General features: G+C 29.2%; 1 protein-coding gene across 1 annotated transcript; it reads left to right on the top strand.

Annotated features, from left to right (window-relative positions):
* Nucleotides 1-11,701: 11,701 nt before the first annotated feature.
* LOC112754938 (OVARIAN TUMOR DOMAIN-containing deubiquitinating enzyme 12) lies at nucleotides 11,702-16,965 on the top strand. Its single transcript, XM_025802770.3, has 11 exons — nucleotides 11,702-12,042; nucleotides 13,018-13,244; nucleotides 13,601-13,674; nucleotides 13,820-13,874; nucleotides 13,957-14,031; nucleotides 14,352-14,425; nucleotides 14,532-14,580; nucleotides 15,458-15,542; nucleotides 16,025-16,081; nucleotides 16,189-16,262; nucleotides 16,450-16,965. The coding sequence occupies exons 2-10, from the start codon at nucleotides 13,080-13,082 to the stop codon at nucleotides 16,233-16,235; spliced, it is 681 nt and encodes a 226-aa protein (XP_025658555.1). The 5' UTR covers nucleotides 11,702-12,042; nucleotides 13,018-13,079; the 3' UTR covers nucleotides 16,236-16,262; nucleotides 16,450-16,965.
* Nucleotides 16,966-19,693: the final 2,728 nt, after the last annotated feature.

Below are 19,693 nucleotides of genomic sequence, written 5' to 3'. Positions count from 1 at the left end.
GATAGTTACTAAGTTAGTTTAAATTTTTGATGGTCAGTTTTATCGGCGTTTAGATATTTCACAATCAGAAATAATTATTTATTCCGTTTCATTATTTTATTTTATTTTTTCTTACTTGTTTAGTTCTCTTTTTAGCAAGATTGTGAGAATCGGACCGGTCATTGAATTGGTTGAGTGACTGGTTCAATAATTCAATCGGGATCGAACCATAGTTGAACCGATTTAATTAAATATAGAATAAAATTATAAAAAAATTCAATATATAATTTTAAATATTTAAATTCAATCATTTCTAAACTAATAAAATTTAAAATTTGACAATTTTACACAATAAATTATCCATAATTTATCATTAAAAGTTCATAAACAATTTCAAATATTAAAGTTTATAACTAAAGAAAATCAAAATGCACATGAATGACAAACACAAAATGTTCTACTACCAAAAGAAATAACATTGAACAAACAATTAAACAAAGACACTACTCATCAGAAATCATAATCATCATTAAGTGTTCCAATGCCTCCATCATAAACAAGTAATCAAAAGCCGCCATCTTCAGAAGTACCACCAAAAGAAGTATTTGAGGATTCAATTACAACATTAGGCATATCTACTTCAATTTTCATGTCTGCTCCATCTAATAAAACAGAAAAAAAAAAAAAACTCAATAAGAAATCAAAATAAACAACATATATCTTTATGGAATGAAACAAAGTTTGCTATGTCACTCACCATTAGGATATGAAGGCATAGCATTATCAGTGTATATTAGACTTTTAATGCTTTCAACTTCTCTATTAGTAAATTCAGGATCATCCACATCTGGCATTACCCAAAAATCTATGGTGTTAATGCTTTGAATGTCAATTGGATCATAATTCCTTTTGATGCAACCTAGATTGAAAGCGTAGGTTATAGGTCACATAAACAATGTCACTTAGCCTTTGATGCTCTAATCGGTTCCTCCGCCTTGAATGAATTTGTTTAAAAAGGCTCCAGTTCCTCTCATATCCAGATGAAAAAAATATTTTATGAAGAAGACGAATTGCCATTTTCTGCAAATTAGGAGCATTTCCACCATGTAGCCTCCACCATTCACCTACATAGATATAAAAATCAAATACTGTTTAATGTTTACCACTCAACATATTAAATTTTCAAACTAAATTGAACTTGGAAATAAAATAAATTACCAGGTTTGAGTCTTGTTGCCACTCTCTTGGCACTTTTCCTCCCAAAATTTTCTTTACAATCTCAATACAATTGTATCTCTTGTATTGTAGCAACCGAGTCATCGCAAAGTATTTCTAAATCAAGCAAATCAAGTAAAGATCTCAAGATATTTGCCTTCTCAAAAAAATCCTCACTATAGAAAAAAGTTGGATTTAGAAATTACACCGCCGCATAGAGATCTCGCTTCAAATGCTTATCCCACCGTATTTTCAAGATACTTGTGTATGGCGTATAAGCAGCTTTTCGATTTCTAAACATTATCTTGATAGAATTTTTCGCTCTTTGCATGCTGTCATACACGTATCCTAAAAAGGATTTCTCATCAGCATCAATAATCATCAACAACTTAATAAGAGGACCAACAATTTTCACAATAATAACACAATCTTGTCAAAATTTACTATCCAAGAAAATTGAACTAACAATCTTTCCATTAGCACTTTTGGATAATTTATGAGAAGTAAAATATTTGTCCACCATTAATGCTTGCAAATTCTCCTTGTGATCATATATACTTTTCAAAGTAATAAAAATAGTGACAAAGCGTGTGACTCCTAGTCGAACAATTTCTTTCTAACTTTTTCTTTTTCTAAGCCAAGACAAGAAGATCATATAGTTGTAAACAAACACAGTCACTTTGGAAGTACGGAAAGCAAGGTCATCTATGTGAGGAATACTTGCAATATCTTTTCAAAATAAGATTAATACAATGAGCAACACAAGGAGACCAAATAATGTTTGGATACTTTTCATGAATGGAATTTTCAGCAGATACATAATTAGTAGCATTATCAGTGACTAAATGCACAATATTACTAGGCCAACGCACTCAATAACATCAGAAAATAAAGTAAACAAGGTATCGACAGTTTTTATCATATCAGAAGCATCAACAGACTTAACAAATGACATATTAGCCAGACAATAAACTAGAAAATTAATTAAAGTTCATTGTCTTTGATTAATCCAACCATCTGCCATCAGCGTACAATTGGTGCTTTTCCATGAGCTTCTATACTTTTCAACAAGCAATTGACACTCTTTCTTAAGATCGACCAGCAAATGAACTCTCATTTCATTATATGATGGTCCCTTAAAACTAGGTCCAATTACAGTAATACCATCCAATGCAGGTTGAAAGTAAGGTGATTAAATTGCATTGAAAGGAATACGTGCATCAATGATCCATTTAGCAAATTCCAACTTCGGCTTGTGCACAATTTTTTTACTGGCCAAAACACTTTTTAAAGTCGGTTGAGACTTTGGACTAATCCTTTCTTTAAAATAACTTTCAATTTGTGTAGCAACAACATCTCTTCTCTTTTCTTTGTCTCCTATTGTTGTAGAAACAATAGGATGTACAGGGTTAGACGATTTAGACTCTTGTGCTTGTGGTTCCAAACCATAAGACTCCTCCTCAAATTTTCTTTTTTCATCTTTTTTTTTTTTATTTTTCATCAAAAGCCTTTTGAATTGAAGTTCAACCTCTTCAGTAACTTTGTTACATACTTTAATTTGTCCAGAAATTTTCGCAAGGTGATATTTCATTATATATATATACCCCCTCCATTATAAGTATTCAAACAAAAGATGCATGTATATTGCGCCTTGTGATTTTTGTCATACTTCACAGTGAAATATTTTCAAGCCGGGTCAGATTTTCCTCAAGAAGAACCTGTTTGAAATTCTTGGACGGTATCATTTTGTGGTTGTTGATCACTTTGTGCTTGTTCCATCTAAATTACATACAGTATACAAATTACAAATTAGTGAATTATATACAATAGCCATTACAATAATTACAGTAAAATTCAAAGAATTACATACAGCAGTCAGGCCAATAATTACAGCTAAATTTAGAATCCAAAATTGAATTACATACATCAGCCATTACAAATTAGTGAATTACATACAACAGCAATTACAACAATTACAGCAAAATTCAAAATCCAACATTAAATTACATGCAGTAGCCATTACATATAATTAACCAAATAATTAATTAATCAAATAATCCAAAATTGAATTACATACAGCAGCCATTACATACATAACTCTGCATCAATCCATATAATTAACCAAATAAAGAACTCTGCATCAATTCAAATAGTTCGTTAACAAAATAAAAAAATTAGTTAAAAAATCAGTACAACTCACAGAATAGAGAAGGCGTCTAGGTCACAGCGGCATAACAAATGCCCGACGACATTAACAGAGAAGCTTCTGATGACCAGACGAGCAGATGATGCCGACCATAGAAGCTTCGGAGTTCAGACGACCAAACGACGACGCCGCTAATAGCAGCTTCAATCCGCGACGGTGACTTCCTTCCGCCCATTGGAGGTCCTTGTGCCCGGTGACAGCAGCTCTGATGCGGCGTTGATTGTGGTGGACTGGGAGGGACAGTGGCCTTCGTTGGAGTTGGATGAAGATTGGAACTTGGAAGTGAAATTAGGGTTGAAGTGTGGTGGCTGGTGAGTGAGGGGACTGTAAGGGGTTGGGTTATCGGGTCAGCTATGTGGGTAAGTGGATTTTTTTTTGCGTCAAAATGACGCTGATTCAGACCCATAGTGAAAAATTGGTACTTTTAAAAATTTGGCCGGTTCATCGGTTCGATCAGTTTTTTTTACCAGTGTTTTGCAGAGCGGTTCTGAGAGTCAACCGGACTAGCCAAGTGACCAGTTTTCAGAACCTTGCTTTTTAGTAGGGGTGGCAATGGGTAGGATAGGGTAGGGTATGGATCCAACCCTAACCCTACTCGTGGGTTGAGAATATCCCAACCCTAATCCAACCCGTTCTTAACCCGCGGGTATCCGACCCTACCCGCGAGTTACTAAAAAGATGCAATATTATTATATAACTTGATAATAATTTAAAATAGAACTGATTTATATATAAAAAAATATATTAAATTATTAATTAATGATTTTCTCTTAGTGGCTAATGATTTTTTGTATTTAGTGAGAGGTTTTTGGTTCAACATCCACATAAAACATATTTTTTATATAAGTATATAACATATACATATATAGGGTGTGGGTTCATCTTGGACCATAGTTATCAGAACCACACCGGACCGGCCGATTCGACTGAAAAACCGGTGGTCTGACCGATTTGATTAGTGGATTGGACCGGATAAGCAATTGAACCGATCAATAGTGGTCAAACCTATTGAAAACCGAGCCCGCTGAACCATTGTAGGTAGGGGAAGGGGGAGGAGTTTTCGGCGCTAAGAGGTGCTGAGAGCTCAGAGGATTGGAGGCTGGAGAGAGGCTAAGCGGAGTTAGGATTACTGGTGGCTGTGAAAGGGTTAGTCGGTTAGGTCATTTGGAAGGGGGACTTTTATATAGGTTTTTTTAAAAAAACCGGTTCGGTTCGGTTTGGTTAGAGTTTTCAGTATCAGAACCGAAAATCGAACCGAACCGCAAAAATAACTGCAAAATATTATTTTTTGATTTTTTCGGTTTTTGGTTTTTTCAGTTATCGATTTATCGGTTTTGTTCGGTTTTGAACACCCCTAATTGGTTGGCAAGAATACAACATCACTCCCTTGCCATTGTGCCATCTTGAATCTCAATAGTATATGTGATAAAATTTAATATATAATAAACCATTAATGAATTTTTATTTTTTTTATCCTTTTAAGCATGGATTGACATGGATACCAATAACAAGTAACAACGCATAATATATAAACATATTGATATATTGATATTGATTGTGTTATCTTTTATTTTTTCTCATTCATTTAAATTAAGAAAATATTTTGTACTAATGACTAATTTATTATATATTTTTGCACTGTAAATTATATCTAAAAATTGATATTTGATTATCATTAATATATTTTTTAAAAATATGCATTTAATTTTTTATTTAATTTTATTTTTATAATTTTATTTTTTATTTAATTATGACCGGATCAACCGAGTAAATGTTGAACCAGTAACCCAGTCATATGACCGAATCAATTACCAGTTCGATTCTAATAACTATGCGTAGGAGAACCCTATCCGCACCCTACCCGATCGAATTGGGTTGGATATCCGCGAGTAGGGTGCATGTTGCCACCATACTTTTTAGCTTGTCCAGGTATATTTGTTAAATGAATTCAGGCCGTTTATTTAGTTTGGGCCAACATGCTTGCTTCTTTCTTATTTGGGCCTTGATAAATGAAAATAGGCCAGTGCATATATGATCCATATCGTTCTAAAATGCATTTCCAATCACAGTCTTGTCTCGGTCCCAAAAAAAAACTCAGTCTTGTGACATAACCAAAAGAAATGCGGAGTTTTACAACAGAACGAAAGGGACTCAAATTCACGAAAAACGACCACAAAAATAACATAAAAACTTTTTTTGGTAGAGACATAACAAAAAAATTTGTATCCAATAAACAAATATTGTTCATGTCCAAAAAAAAAAAAAACAAATGTTGTTTACCTATGCGATATCTAGGGGGGAAAACAATTTTTAGACGAAAATATAGAATTGGTCTCAGTTGAAGAGCATAGAGGTAGATAGGTAGTCACCGACAAAAGAAGGAACAAAAGATACCTGCAGAATACGAAGAAATAGAAAACAAGGCAATGATATTTCATATTTCATTTTCATGCATGGACAGACACATTTAGAATGCAACAGGAACAATAGAACTTCTAAACAATGGAACCTCATTGGTAATTAAAGAACATAAAATAAGAGAAAGAAAAAGAAAGTTGAGAGTAAGAAAAGAACAAAAGAAGGGCTTGATGGGCGTTGAGAGTGGCTCAGCAGTAATGCAACCCATGCTTTGTCTGACCCTGCCCGTTGCTATCAGCCTATCACCTTCACGGTGTCACCCCACAACTTGGGTGTTATATTCTTTTAATAAATTATAATATACACGCAAAAATTAGTTGCTAAATTAATTATTATATATTTATAAATAAATATATATTATTTAATTTATTTTATATTTTTATATATATTTTATATAAATAATTAATTTAATAAATATTTTGTTATGTACATTTAATATAATTGTATTTTTTTTATCTTTTATTATTTGGTGTTAAAAATTATTTTGGTAAATTCGATAATAGTTAGTCTCTCCGTGTGAAGATATAAAGATGAGAATTTGTATACATTTATTTTGTTTTTATATGAAGTTGATAATTAATAATTATAAGATGATAATTTAGTTAATTATGTTACATATCCAAGTCTTTTTTGATAATCAAATCCAACCAAGTTTTTTTTTTTGGTCGATGAACTAAGTTTGTTCAAATCCAACAAAAATTAGTTTCATTAATAGAACGTGGATACACGCTCCAACTACGTAAAACGGTTCTCGCATTTCTCTCCTTCTCCTTCTTCTTCTTTCTTCTTCTTCGCATTTCTCATCCTTCTTCTTTTTCTCCTTCTTCTTCGGGTTCCTTTTTGTTCGCGTTCTTTCTTTTTTTCGCGTGTTTTCTTCTCATCATTATTCTTTTATTATTTTTGCTGCGTTTTTTTTTTCTTTTCCTCCTCCTCTATCTTCCTAGTGATTTTGTATCATTATGGGTTTTTTTCTTCTTCGTTTGATTTTTTTGTTTTTATTTTTGTTAAGAGAATAAATAAGAAAGTAAAACAAGAAAAAAAATGAACAAAAGAAGAAGAAGAAGAAGAAGATGAGGAGTTTTGAGTTATCATTAAGTAATTTCGGTGTATTCTGAATTTAAATAAGGTGCAATTTTGGTCTGAACTTGTTTTGAACTGAATTTATTTGTGTGTTGTCATCATTAAGTAATTGCGATGCATTCTAGATTCAAATAAGGTATACTTGTGATCTGAACTTATTTTAAAATGAGTTTGTTTGCGTGTCCATTAAGGAATTTTGGTGCATTCTGAATTTGAACTGTTATACATATAAAAAGAAGACAACGATGATGACAATAACAATAACGAAAGAGAAAAATGATGAAAAAGGAGGAGAAGAAAAATCAGCAGCATCTTCTTCTTCAGGTGTGTTAAAAATCATCAAAACCTTTAGGACAAACGGACACAAAAAATACCGAAAACTTATAAGCACAACACCGAAAACAATTCTATATTACACCAAAATGTGTTTTAAAATGCACCGAAACTACAATTAAACGTAACATAAATAGATTCATCGAAAAAATAATTCAAAATTTTTTAACATTCCATTCATATTCAAATCTTCAACTATGAACACTGATTTTGACAAAGAAAAACAAAATTATTCAACTCGTAGACAAAACAATTACACCAGTATCAACTACTAACGAACTACATTAATGATGTTCGAACCAAACTTCATCCACTTGTTTCGTTTTAAAACAATAATTCAATTTGCCTTGGTTCAACTGATAATGTGAACTTGCATCTCATTGTCTTCGAAAATAAAATATATGTTCAAACCTGATTTTACATCTTGATTTAAAATAAAAATTGATCTAAATCTTCAAATCAAATCAAAGAACATTGATCGTAAACGAAGAGAACGCAAAAAACAAAAAGAATACAGAAAAAAAAGTAGAAAAAGAAGAAAATACAAAAAACGCAAAAAATATTGAGAAAGTTAAAAAAAAAAACTGCATTGAAAATGTAGTTATATATAGTTGCACGTTAAGTCAAAAGATTGTTAAAAATAGTGGCACGTGAAGTTAAATTAAGTTATACAACTTGGTTAAATTTAATTAATTAAATGACTTAAATATAAAATTTTATTATAATTTAGTAAAACCTATAAAATCATTTAACAATTTATAATTATCAACTTTAAGTAAGAATAACTGTAATTAAATTTTCATCCTAACAAAATGGTTTTGCGAAGATATTTACAAATTGTCTATATACAATTCTCTCACAAATATAGAATACTCAAATCTATTGTGTTTATAACGTGTTTAGAGTTTTTAAGATATTTTTTATTCTTTTGTTAATTGGGTTGTTGTTCTTTCTTTGGGTAAAACCGCGTAGTCTCATTTCTCAATTCATTGTTGTTAATTAGTCCAACTGAACATCCTTTTCCTCTGCCAACTACCACTCTCCACCTCGTCCCTTTTTTCTCTTTAATTTATTTCTTTTGGGAGAGACTATTGTCACCACCGTATTTATAATTAATGTTGCATCCATTTTATTGTTTAGTTAATACGTGTTTATATTAAGGTTATTAATTAAAAAGTTTTATTAAAAAATATAAAATAAAAAATTTAATGTATTTATCATGTATTTAGTAATAATGTAAAAAAAAAATACACTTTAAATTAAACAACACAAGTTTATCTTAATGCTATTTAGATATATTTATCATGCTTAAGATAAATAGTTGTGTTTGAGATAAATATTTGCAATAACAAATATCGTTCGACGATTTTCAATTTATTACTTTTTTTTATGGAGTTATAACATAAAATATGAGTTGTTAGTATTAAACAAATATTATTTTAAGTTAAAATTAATTAGATAACGTGTAGCATTAGTCACAAAAAATTATAGCAACAGCCTCTTTCTTTCTTTCTTTTATTTTTTTATGATATTTAACATGATAAATAATTAAATCAAATATTTTATTAATACTATAATATATGACATTTAAATTTATCAAAATATATAAATTTATATTGACATTACAATTTTTTTTGTAACGTTGACATTACAATATCAATTCAACTAGATATCTTTTAAAAATGACACAATATTTAACCTTTTATTACAATAATTTAAAAAAACTAAAACAAACATATCTAAAAATTATGAATAGATTTAGTGTCATTTTAAAATTAAATACACATTCAAAATACAAACTAAATAAAACTAAAATTTAAAATTTAAATTTTAAATTTCTGTTTCAGATTTAATATATTTAATTATTAATTATTAATATATTATAATTTAAATACATATTTAAAAATTAAATGATTCAAAATTCAAAATTTTAATTTTAAAATTATAAAATAAATCTTAAACCATTTAATTATTAACTAAACTAGTACAAAACACTTAAAGAAGCATAAAAGTCTAAAATAAATTTTAGATGTGTTTCAAAAACATTTTTTGTATAACTTAATAATTTTAGATGTGTTACAATTGAAAAAGAAATTACGACCAATGCAAGGGTTGTAATAAACTCTAAAATTGCATTATTCCGATCATTCTGAATCTTTTGGAAATTTTAAGTTATGTCGTTCAATTTGTTAGAGTTTGTTTTTTTTGGAGACTTGAACCCGCAACTTCTTAATTGAGTATGGTAGGAATGTGCATGGGCCGGGTGAAACCGGGTTTGATGTGACCTAGACCCGGCCCGAAATATATACCGGGCCTATTTGTTAGACCCGAACCCGACCCTAGACCCGATGAAACCTATACACTTTTGGACCACGATTATACCGGGTAAAAACCGGGTGAAAACCGGGCCGTTAACATTATATTACCTTGATACCTTCTTGTAAGTTAGCATGTAAAAATATTCAAATTTCTAAGACTCCAACCATTATTTGACATGGTAAAATTCACTTAGAAAAATATAATAAGAACTAACTCTTCTCTAAAATTAAAGTATAACCATAATCAATACTAATATTGCCTAATACCACCAAATATTTAAATCAATACAAATAACACAAGATTATGCATTAGTCTAAACTCTAAAGTCTTATGCATTTTAAACATAAAATATTAACTTATAGTCTTATATATAATGACTAATAACACAAAATATTAAGGTTTACAATACTTAAATTTCACATAATAATAGCCATCATCCATCACTAATAACACAAAATATTAATTGTGTATGATGACCAGGCCACCGGGCCGATTTCGGGTGACCCGAGCTATGGCCCGGACCCGACCCGAAATAATGATCGGGTCTACTTTTGAGACCCATACCCGGCCATAGACCCGATAAAATCACATCAAATTAACCCCTAAAGTGTTCGGGACCGGACCGGGCCTTCAGGCCGGGCCGGACCATGCACACTCCTAGAGTATGAAGACTATGCCATTTGAACTATAACTCATTGGCAATTTGTTAGAGTTTGTTATAGTATTAAAAATAATTTTTTTATATAATTATATTCGACCATTTATCACTAAAAAGTTGTAAAATAGATCCTGTATTTTATTAAAAGTACAATAAGAAATTAATTTTTTTTATAAATACAATGATCTTGAATTCTTTTTTTTTGTATATACGAATAGAAGAAAGAAGAAAACCATATTACAGAGAGAGAAGGAACATAAAAAAAAAAATAATAACTAACTACGAAGTAACTAGAAAATTAGAAAAATTTTAGTTTTTAAAATTTAAATTAATTTTAAATATAAATGAATATCTTAAAAAATAAAAATATATTTTAATTAAAAAATAATTAAATAATATTAAAGACTCACCAAAAAATAAATTTTATTGTACAAATAACATTTTCCTTACCATATTAACGTTTGGCTTAGATTTTTCAAAACACCAAATTTACAAAAGATAACGATTTTGATACTAAAGATTAGGCGAAAGAGTTTAAGTTCCGAGATATGAGTGATAAATATCCAACCGTGTGGATAACTGCTTATGACTCGACCAATTTTCACTAAACTACCATTACATCATATAAAAGATAATGATAATATATATTATAATCTTATATTCATTTAAAATAATGAAACTTGATCGTTGTTTCATTCAAATTAATTAAATATGGTTTAAATTGTTAGTGAAAAAAGAAACATAATTTCTTGTTTTACATTATTATTATTATTATTATTATTTAACTTTTTTTTTTAACCAGAGATAGAGAAATTTAAACTCGCGACTTTTTAAGTGAATAAGAAGAGACTGTGTCATTTGAGTTATAATTTATTGGCTATTATTATTATTATTATTTCTATTAAGTTGCTTATAATATAATTAGATATCTCTAATAAATAATAAGCCACATTTTAGTTAGAAGGGTTTAATTAATTAAGGATAAATCTAGAGGGTCAGCATTTTTATTGAAATTTGGCCAACATTTAACTATAAAAAAAAAATGATTAATCCTACATCGTTAGATCTCATCTCACACCATTGAAAATATTGATGATGACTAATTGATAGCTAAACATCACAAATTCTACTGGCCCCTAACACTCCTTATTAATTAATGGGGAGGAAAATAATTATGACTTATGAGAAACCAAAAAGAGTAAAATGTTAATTAAAGAATTTAATTTAATTTAATTTAATTGTATTGATAATATAAATTAGTTTACACACTCATTTAATTGCATCAGTTTTTTTTACTAACAAACATTTATTAAAAAGAAAAAATCTCTTGAAAATAGGATCTTATTATTTCTAATCTAAATTTTGACAGCTTAAATTTTTTTAAATTAAATAATCTGTTCAGCCTTAAAAACATCATCATCATATTCATATATCATCTAAGTCATTAACGCGGAAACCTGTATTTAAAATTTAAATTAAACTAAAATTAAATTAAACTACATTATATAAAAATCGAATAGATTCACAAGTTAGTTATAACAATAAATAAATAAATAAATAAAAAGGGAAAGATTCATTTTTTCTTTCCCAGAATTGAAAGGGAAAGAAATCCAATATGAAAATCAGAGGCAATCTTTCTTAGCTTGATCGTTGTGTCTGTTACAACCTCGTTCCCCTTTCCCGATTTCCTTCTTGATTTTCCCAAATCTCACAAACCGCCATTCTTAAACTCTCTCTATTTATACCCAATTTCTTCTCTTCTTCCTTCCTTTTCTTAAACCCAAACCCATTTATTCATTGCATATTTACACCACAAATACCCATTCAACTGCAGGTATTTTCTTCTTCCTTTTTATTTTTTGTGTTTCTGTCTATTTAATAGCATTGGATTGTGTTGATTATCCACCATTGTTTTGCAATGAATTAACCTTCATTTGGTTTTGATTAAAACAATGATCTAATTATTGTGTATATCTGAGAAGTCGACTCTTATTAATTCATTAGCTGAAAGGGTTTATCAGAAGATTCAATTTAATCCCCTTTTGATTCTACTGACTAATGATTAATAATTTATCATCGTAACTAAGCATATGTCTTGTGGTAGCTTAATGTTCAAGCATAATTTAATCTTTTTTTTTTTTCTCTTTGGAAGTGAGATGAGTGATGAAGTTAAATATTGTAATTTTTGGTATTTTTTTATACCAGGGTCCGATTTGTATACCTCAATTTTTTTTTTTTTTGAAAGACAGTCCAATTTCAGAAATCAAAGGGTTCGATTTTTGTAATTCAGAAATTGGATGGTCCGATTTATAAAATCGAACCCTCTGATTTCTGTACTCCCAAAAATCGAACCCTCATATTTCTGTATTCCAAATTAAAGGAGGTCACATTTGAGATTAACATTCCAACAATCTATAATCCAAAAAAATACCATTATCAACCCAATATATAAAAAAAAGTGTAATTTATTCACCAAAGATTTATTTATTTATTTCAATTGAAGCTTTATGTGATTATCAATTTAGGTCTTTTTCCATGTCATAGTGCTATCATATTTGAATCGTTGAACTGATTGGCCATTCAACTTTTTATGGTCTTACTACTACTCCAGAAGATTCTGATGATCTTTACCTTTTACTTTTGCATTCCACTCTTTTTAGCTGACTAATAAGTTCTTGGTTGTGCGGCACGTACAACTTTGGTTGTACTCATGCTCTAAGCCTATGATGACTAAAACTGTGAAAACATGTTTGATAGATGCATTTTCCTATTTGAGATTCTAATGACAGTAATTTCAATTATTTTTCAGGCTTTGTTGCTGTGGGTTGGTAATAAAAGTTTAGTTTGAAGCAGTGGTTGTGAGGTCAGAATATGATGAACGGAATTCAGTATTGGGGTGAAAGTTCCAGTTCGACGTCACTAAGCAGTCCGCAAGATGTTGAGGATGACCGGATGATAGCTCTCGTGTTGTCCGAAGAGTATGCCAAATTAGATGGTGAAGTTGGTAGACGTCTTTCCAGCTTGGCACCTGTTCCGGTAAGAGTTCTTGCTCTTCTATTGTTCCTTAAATAGTCTGACAAAAACTACTGAATATTTTTGGACTAATTATGGTATGGTCATAATCAACTGATACATTACAAAATTATGCATCTAATTGTTTATAGTTACATCACTTGACTACATTGGAGGATAGTAATTTAACACTTCAAAAGGATCATGTTTTGGTATGTTGATTTTATTCTGTGGTTTGCATCTTGTGCATTATCAGTCGTATTAAAGTAGGCTCTCCTTGAATGGCTACTGCTTTTGACCATATCTGAATATTAGAGGTTGAAATATATGAATATTTATTGCTTTTCTGAATTTTTCACCTTTCCGTCTTAAAATTTCAGCATGTGCCCCGGATAAACAATTTCATCCCAAACATAAGTGATGCCAGTATGGATCATCAGCGTCTTCTTCAGAGGTATGTAGCATCAATAGGCTTCCAAATATATTGTATACCTTTTCTTAATTGAAAAATAAAGTAGTTTGTTCCAATGAATATTAGGTATACTTTTTATTAATTGTATACCTTTTCATCATTCGCTCTCTCTTTTCCATTTTTAAAGGTTGCAGATCTATGGTCTTTGTGAAGTTAAAGTCTCTGGAGATGGGAACTGTCAGGTATGATATTAGTGTATTACAACAACAGTTTGCAAGCATTACATTTTTGAACTTATATTTGATTATTTTACCTACATTGCAGTTCCGTGCACTTTCGGATCAGCTCTTTAGGTCCCCTGAACATCATAAGCATGTTCGAAAAGATATTGTAAAACAGGTACATATGAATGAATATATGATGAGTGTGTTCTCAAATTGGCTGGTGGGATGGGAGTATGGATTGTAGTAGATTTTAATTCTTTCTTAAATATCTGAGATAAGTTTTTATTTGCTTACCAAGGTCGCCTGCAATAACTAAACATTAACTATTGATAGAGTAAATATGGTCTTCAAGAGAAGTAGACAAACTATGGGTTGTAATAAATAAAATTGTTAGATGGTCAAATGATAAATGATAAAATGTTGCAATCTATTAGTTGTATTTAATAGACATTGATGGTTTTAGATGCTAATTTGCATAATGGTTTTCTTTGCCAGCTAAAAGGTCACCGTTCCCTGTATGAATGCTATGTACCGATGAAGTATAAAAAATATTGCAAGAAAATTTCAAAGTAGGTATCTTTGGAACAAACTATTGGTTGTAACATATATATATGCAATGAGTGAGTGGGCTTTTTTCCTCCAACTTACTCATTCATCTTCTGTCCACTATAACAGGTCTGGAGAATGGGGAGATCATTTGACATTGCAGGCAGCTGCTGATAAGGTTTGTTGCTGTGTTCTAACTTCTAATACTTTCCTGTGTAATGCTATCAAGTATCAACTGATTATTAATTTATCTTTTTCCCTTTCTTCTTTGGCATGCCCTTTGCTTGAACCCTGCATTACGTGGGATGCTTGTGTACCGGACTTTAATACCTCTTTTTATTTTATAATTTTGGTATTGAAATAATTTTTAGTAATTGTGATGATTGAGTTTTATGCATGAATTAATTTTTATAGTTTGTGATGGCACAGTTGCATCTATGATTAACTGTTGCTGGCAGTAGCTAACTAAATGATACATCTGCATGGAATTAAATAACTTCAAACTGTTATTATGCCTGAGATTCCTTCTTCGGGGTCAATGGCTAGTCCCTTAAATTATTAATTTATATATATCCCCCTTTTTGTGGAGGGCTTATCTAGTTAATGTGAATTTGGTTTATCTGTTCTATGAATTGAAAAAACAACTTCTGTAATCTGTTTTATAAGTTGGTAGATCTTATTTATGCATATATGTCATTTAGATTGTAAACCATATATTGGTTTCTAAAGAAATGAAATGAGTATGCATATGAATTACTAGATTTGAATAAAAACTTACTAAATGATTGCATAATCAGAACGAAGTGCTGATTTGGTCAAAATGCATTTATCATGAACCTCATTGACAAGAAAGTGACATTTAACTCGGTAGAATGTGGATATATCTCTTAACAGATATTGGAAGTTACTTTTCAAGTTTCTCTTCTGTGGTTGCTTCAAATAGTTGGACTAATTGTGCTTCTTATTTTTGTTGAATTATTAAAGATATGTTCACATTTCTTGCATATTAATGTTAACATGCAATATATTGTTTCTTATGTTTATCTTGATTGCAGTTTGCAGCAAAAATATGCCTTTTGACTTCATTCAGAGACACTTGTTTCATTGAAATTATGCCTTTGCACCAAGCACCGAAACGCGGTACGATTGTCATCATTATTGTTCACCTCAATAACTTTAATTGGTTAGGATTTTACAGAAATATGTACATCAAGATCTTAACCGAGATAAAATCAGCCTAAAACTTTTTCAAATTTTCTAATACATAGTTTCAGGGAAGTGCGTTAGAATTGTTGTAGATGGCCCCCTCTAAAATATTTTAAATCTAATAACATGTAGTTCCAAAACCAGTTTACATTTTTCAATGATGTGGGACAGAATTTCAGAATAAATAAATAAATAAACAAAAATACCAAGATTAAATACAGAAAGAACAAACATGAAAATTTGCAGACCTTCATGTAAATTATGAAATTCAACTGGAACAAACGAACACTTGCATCCTCAAGATGTTATTTGAACATGAACTTTAAAAACTTCTTGACATTTTATGTTGACATTTCAATGGGAGTATCCTCTTATTTAGTTATTTATTTATTTCCCTTCATTTTTTAATGATGCAGAGTTGTGGTTAAGCTTTTGGTCTGAGGTTCATTACAACTCACTCTATTCAATTCAAGGTTTTTTCCCTTACAATCTTGTCCTTCTTTGGATATGAAGTTTAAATTCTGTTGGGTATTGAATAAAATAAATGTATTGCTGATTTCTTTCCGTATCTTTTTCGCAGCTGCACCACCGCCTCAACCACCAAGGAGGAAACATTGGTTGTTCTAGGAGAGGTAGATGATGAACACTTTATAGGTAAGGGAAATAAGTAGCAAACATATCACCTTTCATTTTTGAAAAAGGGAGATATCAATATAATTTTCCGCTTTGGAAATTAACTAGTTTCTTTGGGTTTATACTGGCTCCAACTTGGTTTTGATCTTCAACTATGAAATCGATTACGAAAAACATCTCATAACTGCGTCTATATACTGTTTTGCAGTCAATATATCATTCCTTCCGGCTCCCTCCATGCTTAGAGACTTCAATCTGCCATCAATTTACATTGACTTTAGTTTACCAGATCCATGCTTGGAAGCTGACGCGTTGGAAGACTAAGACAACCTTGGATACACTACAAGATAACTATGTAAATTTTTTTCAATTAACGAAATTAACTTGCTACAATTGAAACTGAAGAAGAACGAAGACAGAGTAGAGTAATGGGAGAAGTGTCTTTTTCTCCCTTCACCATTTTTTCCCTCATTTATATTTTACATTCATCACCCCTTTGGAGGTTGTTACTGAGAGCGTTTTAGCATTAATGTATATTGTTTTCTAATTCCTCTTTGTAAAGTAAACTATATCTTGATTTGTTATGCTAGATACAGTACTACCGAAATGATAGCAGTTAAGTAGTCTTCTTTTTCCCTCAAAGTATGTAGAAATTACTGCTTGATCATAAGATTAGTTCATGTTGATAAATAAATGTTCATACAGTTGTGTGTTGTCATTACCATTTCAAGAGAACAATTTATGTTTCAGGAATTGTATATCTACTTTAATTGCATGTAGGGTCACATGATTTATAGGAAGCATTTTTATTTTATATTTTTCCCCACCGAAGGGAATATTATTTGGAATGCAAATAAATATGCAATAAGTTTATACAACTTCTACGAACAATATAAAAAGAAGTGAATCTTCAAATTTCTTCCTAACCCACTACGAACAACATTATTATTATTATTATTATTATTATTATTATTATTATTATTATTATTCAAGCAATCTAAGAGTGGAGAGACTAAAAATTAAAATTTTATATAATCAAATATAATGTTATATATTCGATAATAAATATAATTATAATTAGTTTTTTAATTAAAAAATTAATACATACTTATCAAATAAAGAATTATTTCAGTCTTTATAATTTTTTTATGATTTTATATTTAATAAAATATAAAATTATCTATTTTAAATATTTTATTAATTAATTTATTTTATTAAGTATTTATGTAACAATGAATTATATTTTTATGTTTTATATCATTTAAAAATATGACATAAAATAATATAAATTAATTACACTAACAATTTTGTTATATGAATTTAAAATATATTAAAGTATTTTTATATAATAATAGGAGTAAAAATTAATAGAAAAATAATAAAAAAATAACTAAATAAAATTAGAAAAAGAACAATATTATTATAAATAATATTAAAGTATTTTTTATATGATTATAGATGTTAAAATTAATTTTTAAAAAAATACTAAAAATATTCTAAATCAAAATAAAAATACAAATAATATAAATGCATGTAGAAAAATTAAATCCTAATATATAAAGATTATCAACTTTTTTTATTATCACTATACTATTAAGCTTTACTCTCATATAATGTATCTATTATAATAGTATATGAGTTTAAGAGTTATTGGCTCAAGACCACTACTTGCCCCCTTGAGTCTATCCCTGGCTATTGGTACTAAATAAAAAAAAGAGTAAACCTCTAAAAACGCATCCGAATATAATATCGCAGAAAAAATATCTTCAAATTTTATTACCAATAAAAATATCTTTAAATTATTTAAAAATATGACAAAATTATACATTTGTGAATTGAGATGTTCTACGTTAATAAAAAGAGTAATTTGACGCTTTTTTTATTAATGGAACAAATCTTTTATTATGGTTGGACATTTTTAGCATATTTTTAAATTATTTAAAGATATTTTTATCGATAAAAAATTTAAAAATATTTTTATTAGGGTCAAAATAATTCGAATATATTTTTTGTGATTTATCCTTAAAAAAATTATGTGAATAATTCATCGAGTTAAGCTTTAAATGGTCCGGAATTTTTACCATGTCATCGAATTGGGCAAAAAGTTTCCAATTGCCTAGATCCTTAATTTTCACTGCGTTACCTAAGTTAGTTTATCGAATGTTTTCCATTAACAACATATTAACATAACATATTGATGTAAACAGTTATGCCACATGTTAGGAAAAAAAACATATTCAACTACTTTAGGAACTTTCATTTTGCTTACGGTTAGATATCCCTTTTACACCATTTTATTTATTTATTAATTTTATCATCCAATCATATAAAAGATTATAAGTACACATGAATAAGACTTTTTAGTTTTTAAATAGACTAAGGCCAGTTTAGATAAATAGTTTAATTAAATTATTTTTAAAAAAATAACTTAAATAATAAATGACTATATTAAAAGTAGCTTATAAATAAGTTATTTTGTATTTAGATTTTTAGTTATAAGAGTGCTTATTTTATAAAAATATGATAAAAATAATAATATTATAAAAAAAGTCATTTTTTTTAACTTTTCTATAAATTCTTAAATAGCTTTTTAAAAAGGTATAATTTAAAAATTATACTAGATATTAATACTACTATTTTTTATAAGTTAAAAGCTCAAAAAAAATTACTTTTAAAACTTCTCAAACGACCTAAAACAAATGAATTTTTGTCTATAGAATTAAACATGTAAAACGAGAAATTAAACAGGCTCAATTTAATTAACCCGAAAAAAGAAGGATGAACAAACATTTTGGGACTCAACGGATAATCCGTTTTTCTTTTTAGTAAATTGTATCTTCAAAAGTTAGTTCAATCCAATTCTAACTTAAGATCTAATGCAACCGAAAAGATAAAAAAAGGCCCTTAATCAATAGTCCAATATTGACATATTTTGGTGACTAGTCCAATATTGATTTAAACAAAATCGTTGGTGTTTATGGGTATTTTTTTTATCACAAGATTTTTTTCTGATAATATTTTATACAACTCATTTCTTATTATGCTGGGACTGAACAGGTGGTCTTTAAATTATAGGAACAAAACTAATTGGTATAGGATAGACTCGGCTCGTTTAACCCGTAAACTTAAACGAATGGACTAGCCCAATTGAGAGCCACACGAGTAGGGGAATGATAAGAGTTTTTTTTTTTTTTTTTTTTTGTTTTTGGTCAGAGGAAATGATAAGAGTTTAGATTGATAGATAATAATATCTTTGGGTTAAATATCTTTGGGTTAAATGTTTTTATAAACCCATTTGTAATGGAACCTGTCAAAAATATCTCGAATGGGAATCTACTTATAGTTACCAGAAAATTGAACCGGTAATTAATCCGATCATTTAACCAGTAATTCTTAGTTAACTTAGTCATAATTAAATAAAAATATAAAATTTATAAAAATAAAATTAAAAT

This window comes from Arachis hypogaea, chromosome 16, assembly GCF_003086295.3.
Source record: "Arachis hypogaea cultivar Tifrunner chromosome 16, arahy.Tifrunner.gnm2.J5K5, whole genome shotgun sequence".
In the NCBI taxonomy this organism is placed as follows: domain Eukaryota; kingdom Viridiplantae; phylum Streptophyta; class Magnoliopsida; order Fabales; family Fabaceae; genus Arachis; species Arachis hypogaea.
Note: the sequence above shows the minus strand (reverse complement) of the source record. Positions and strands in the feature narration are given on the sequence as shown.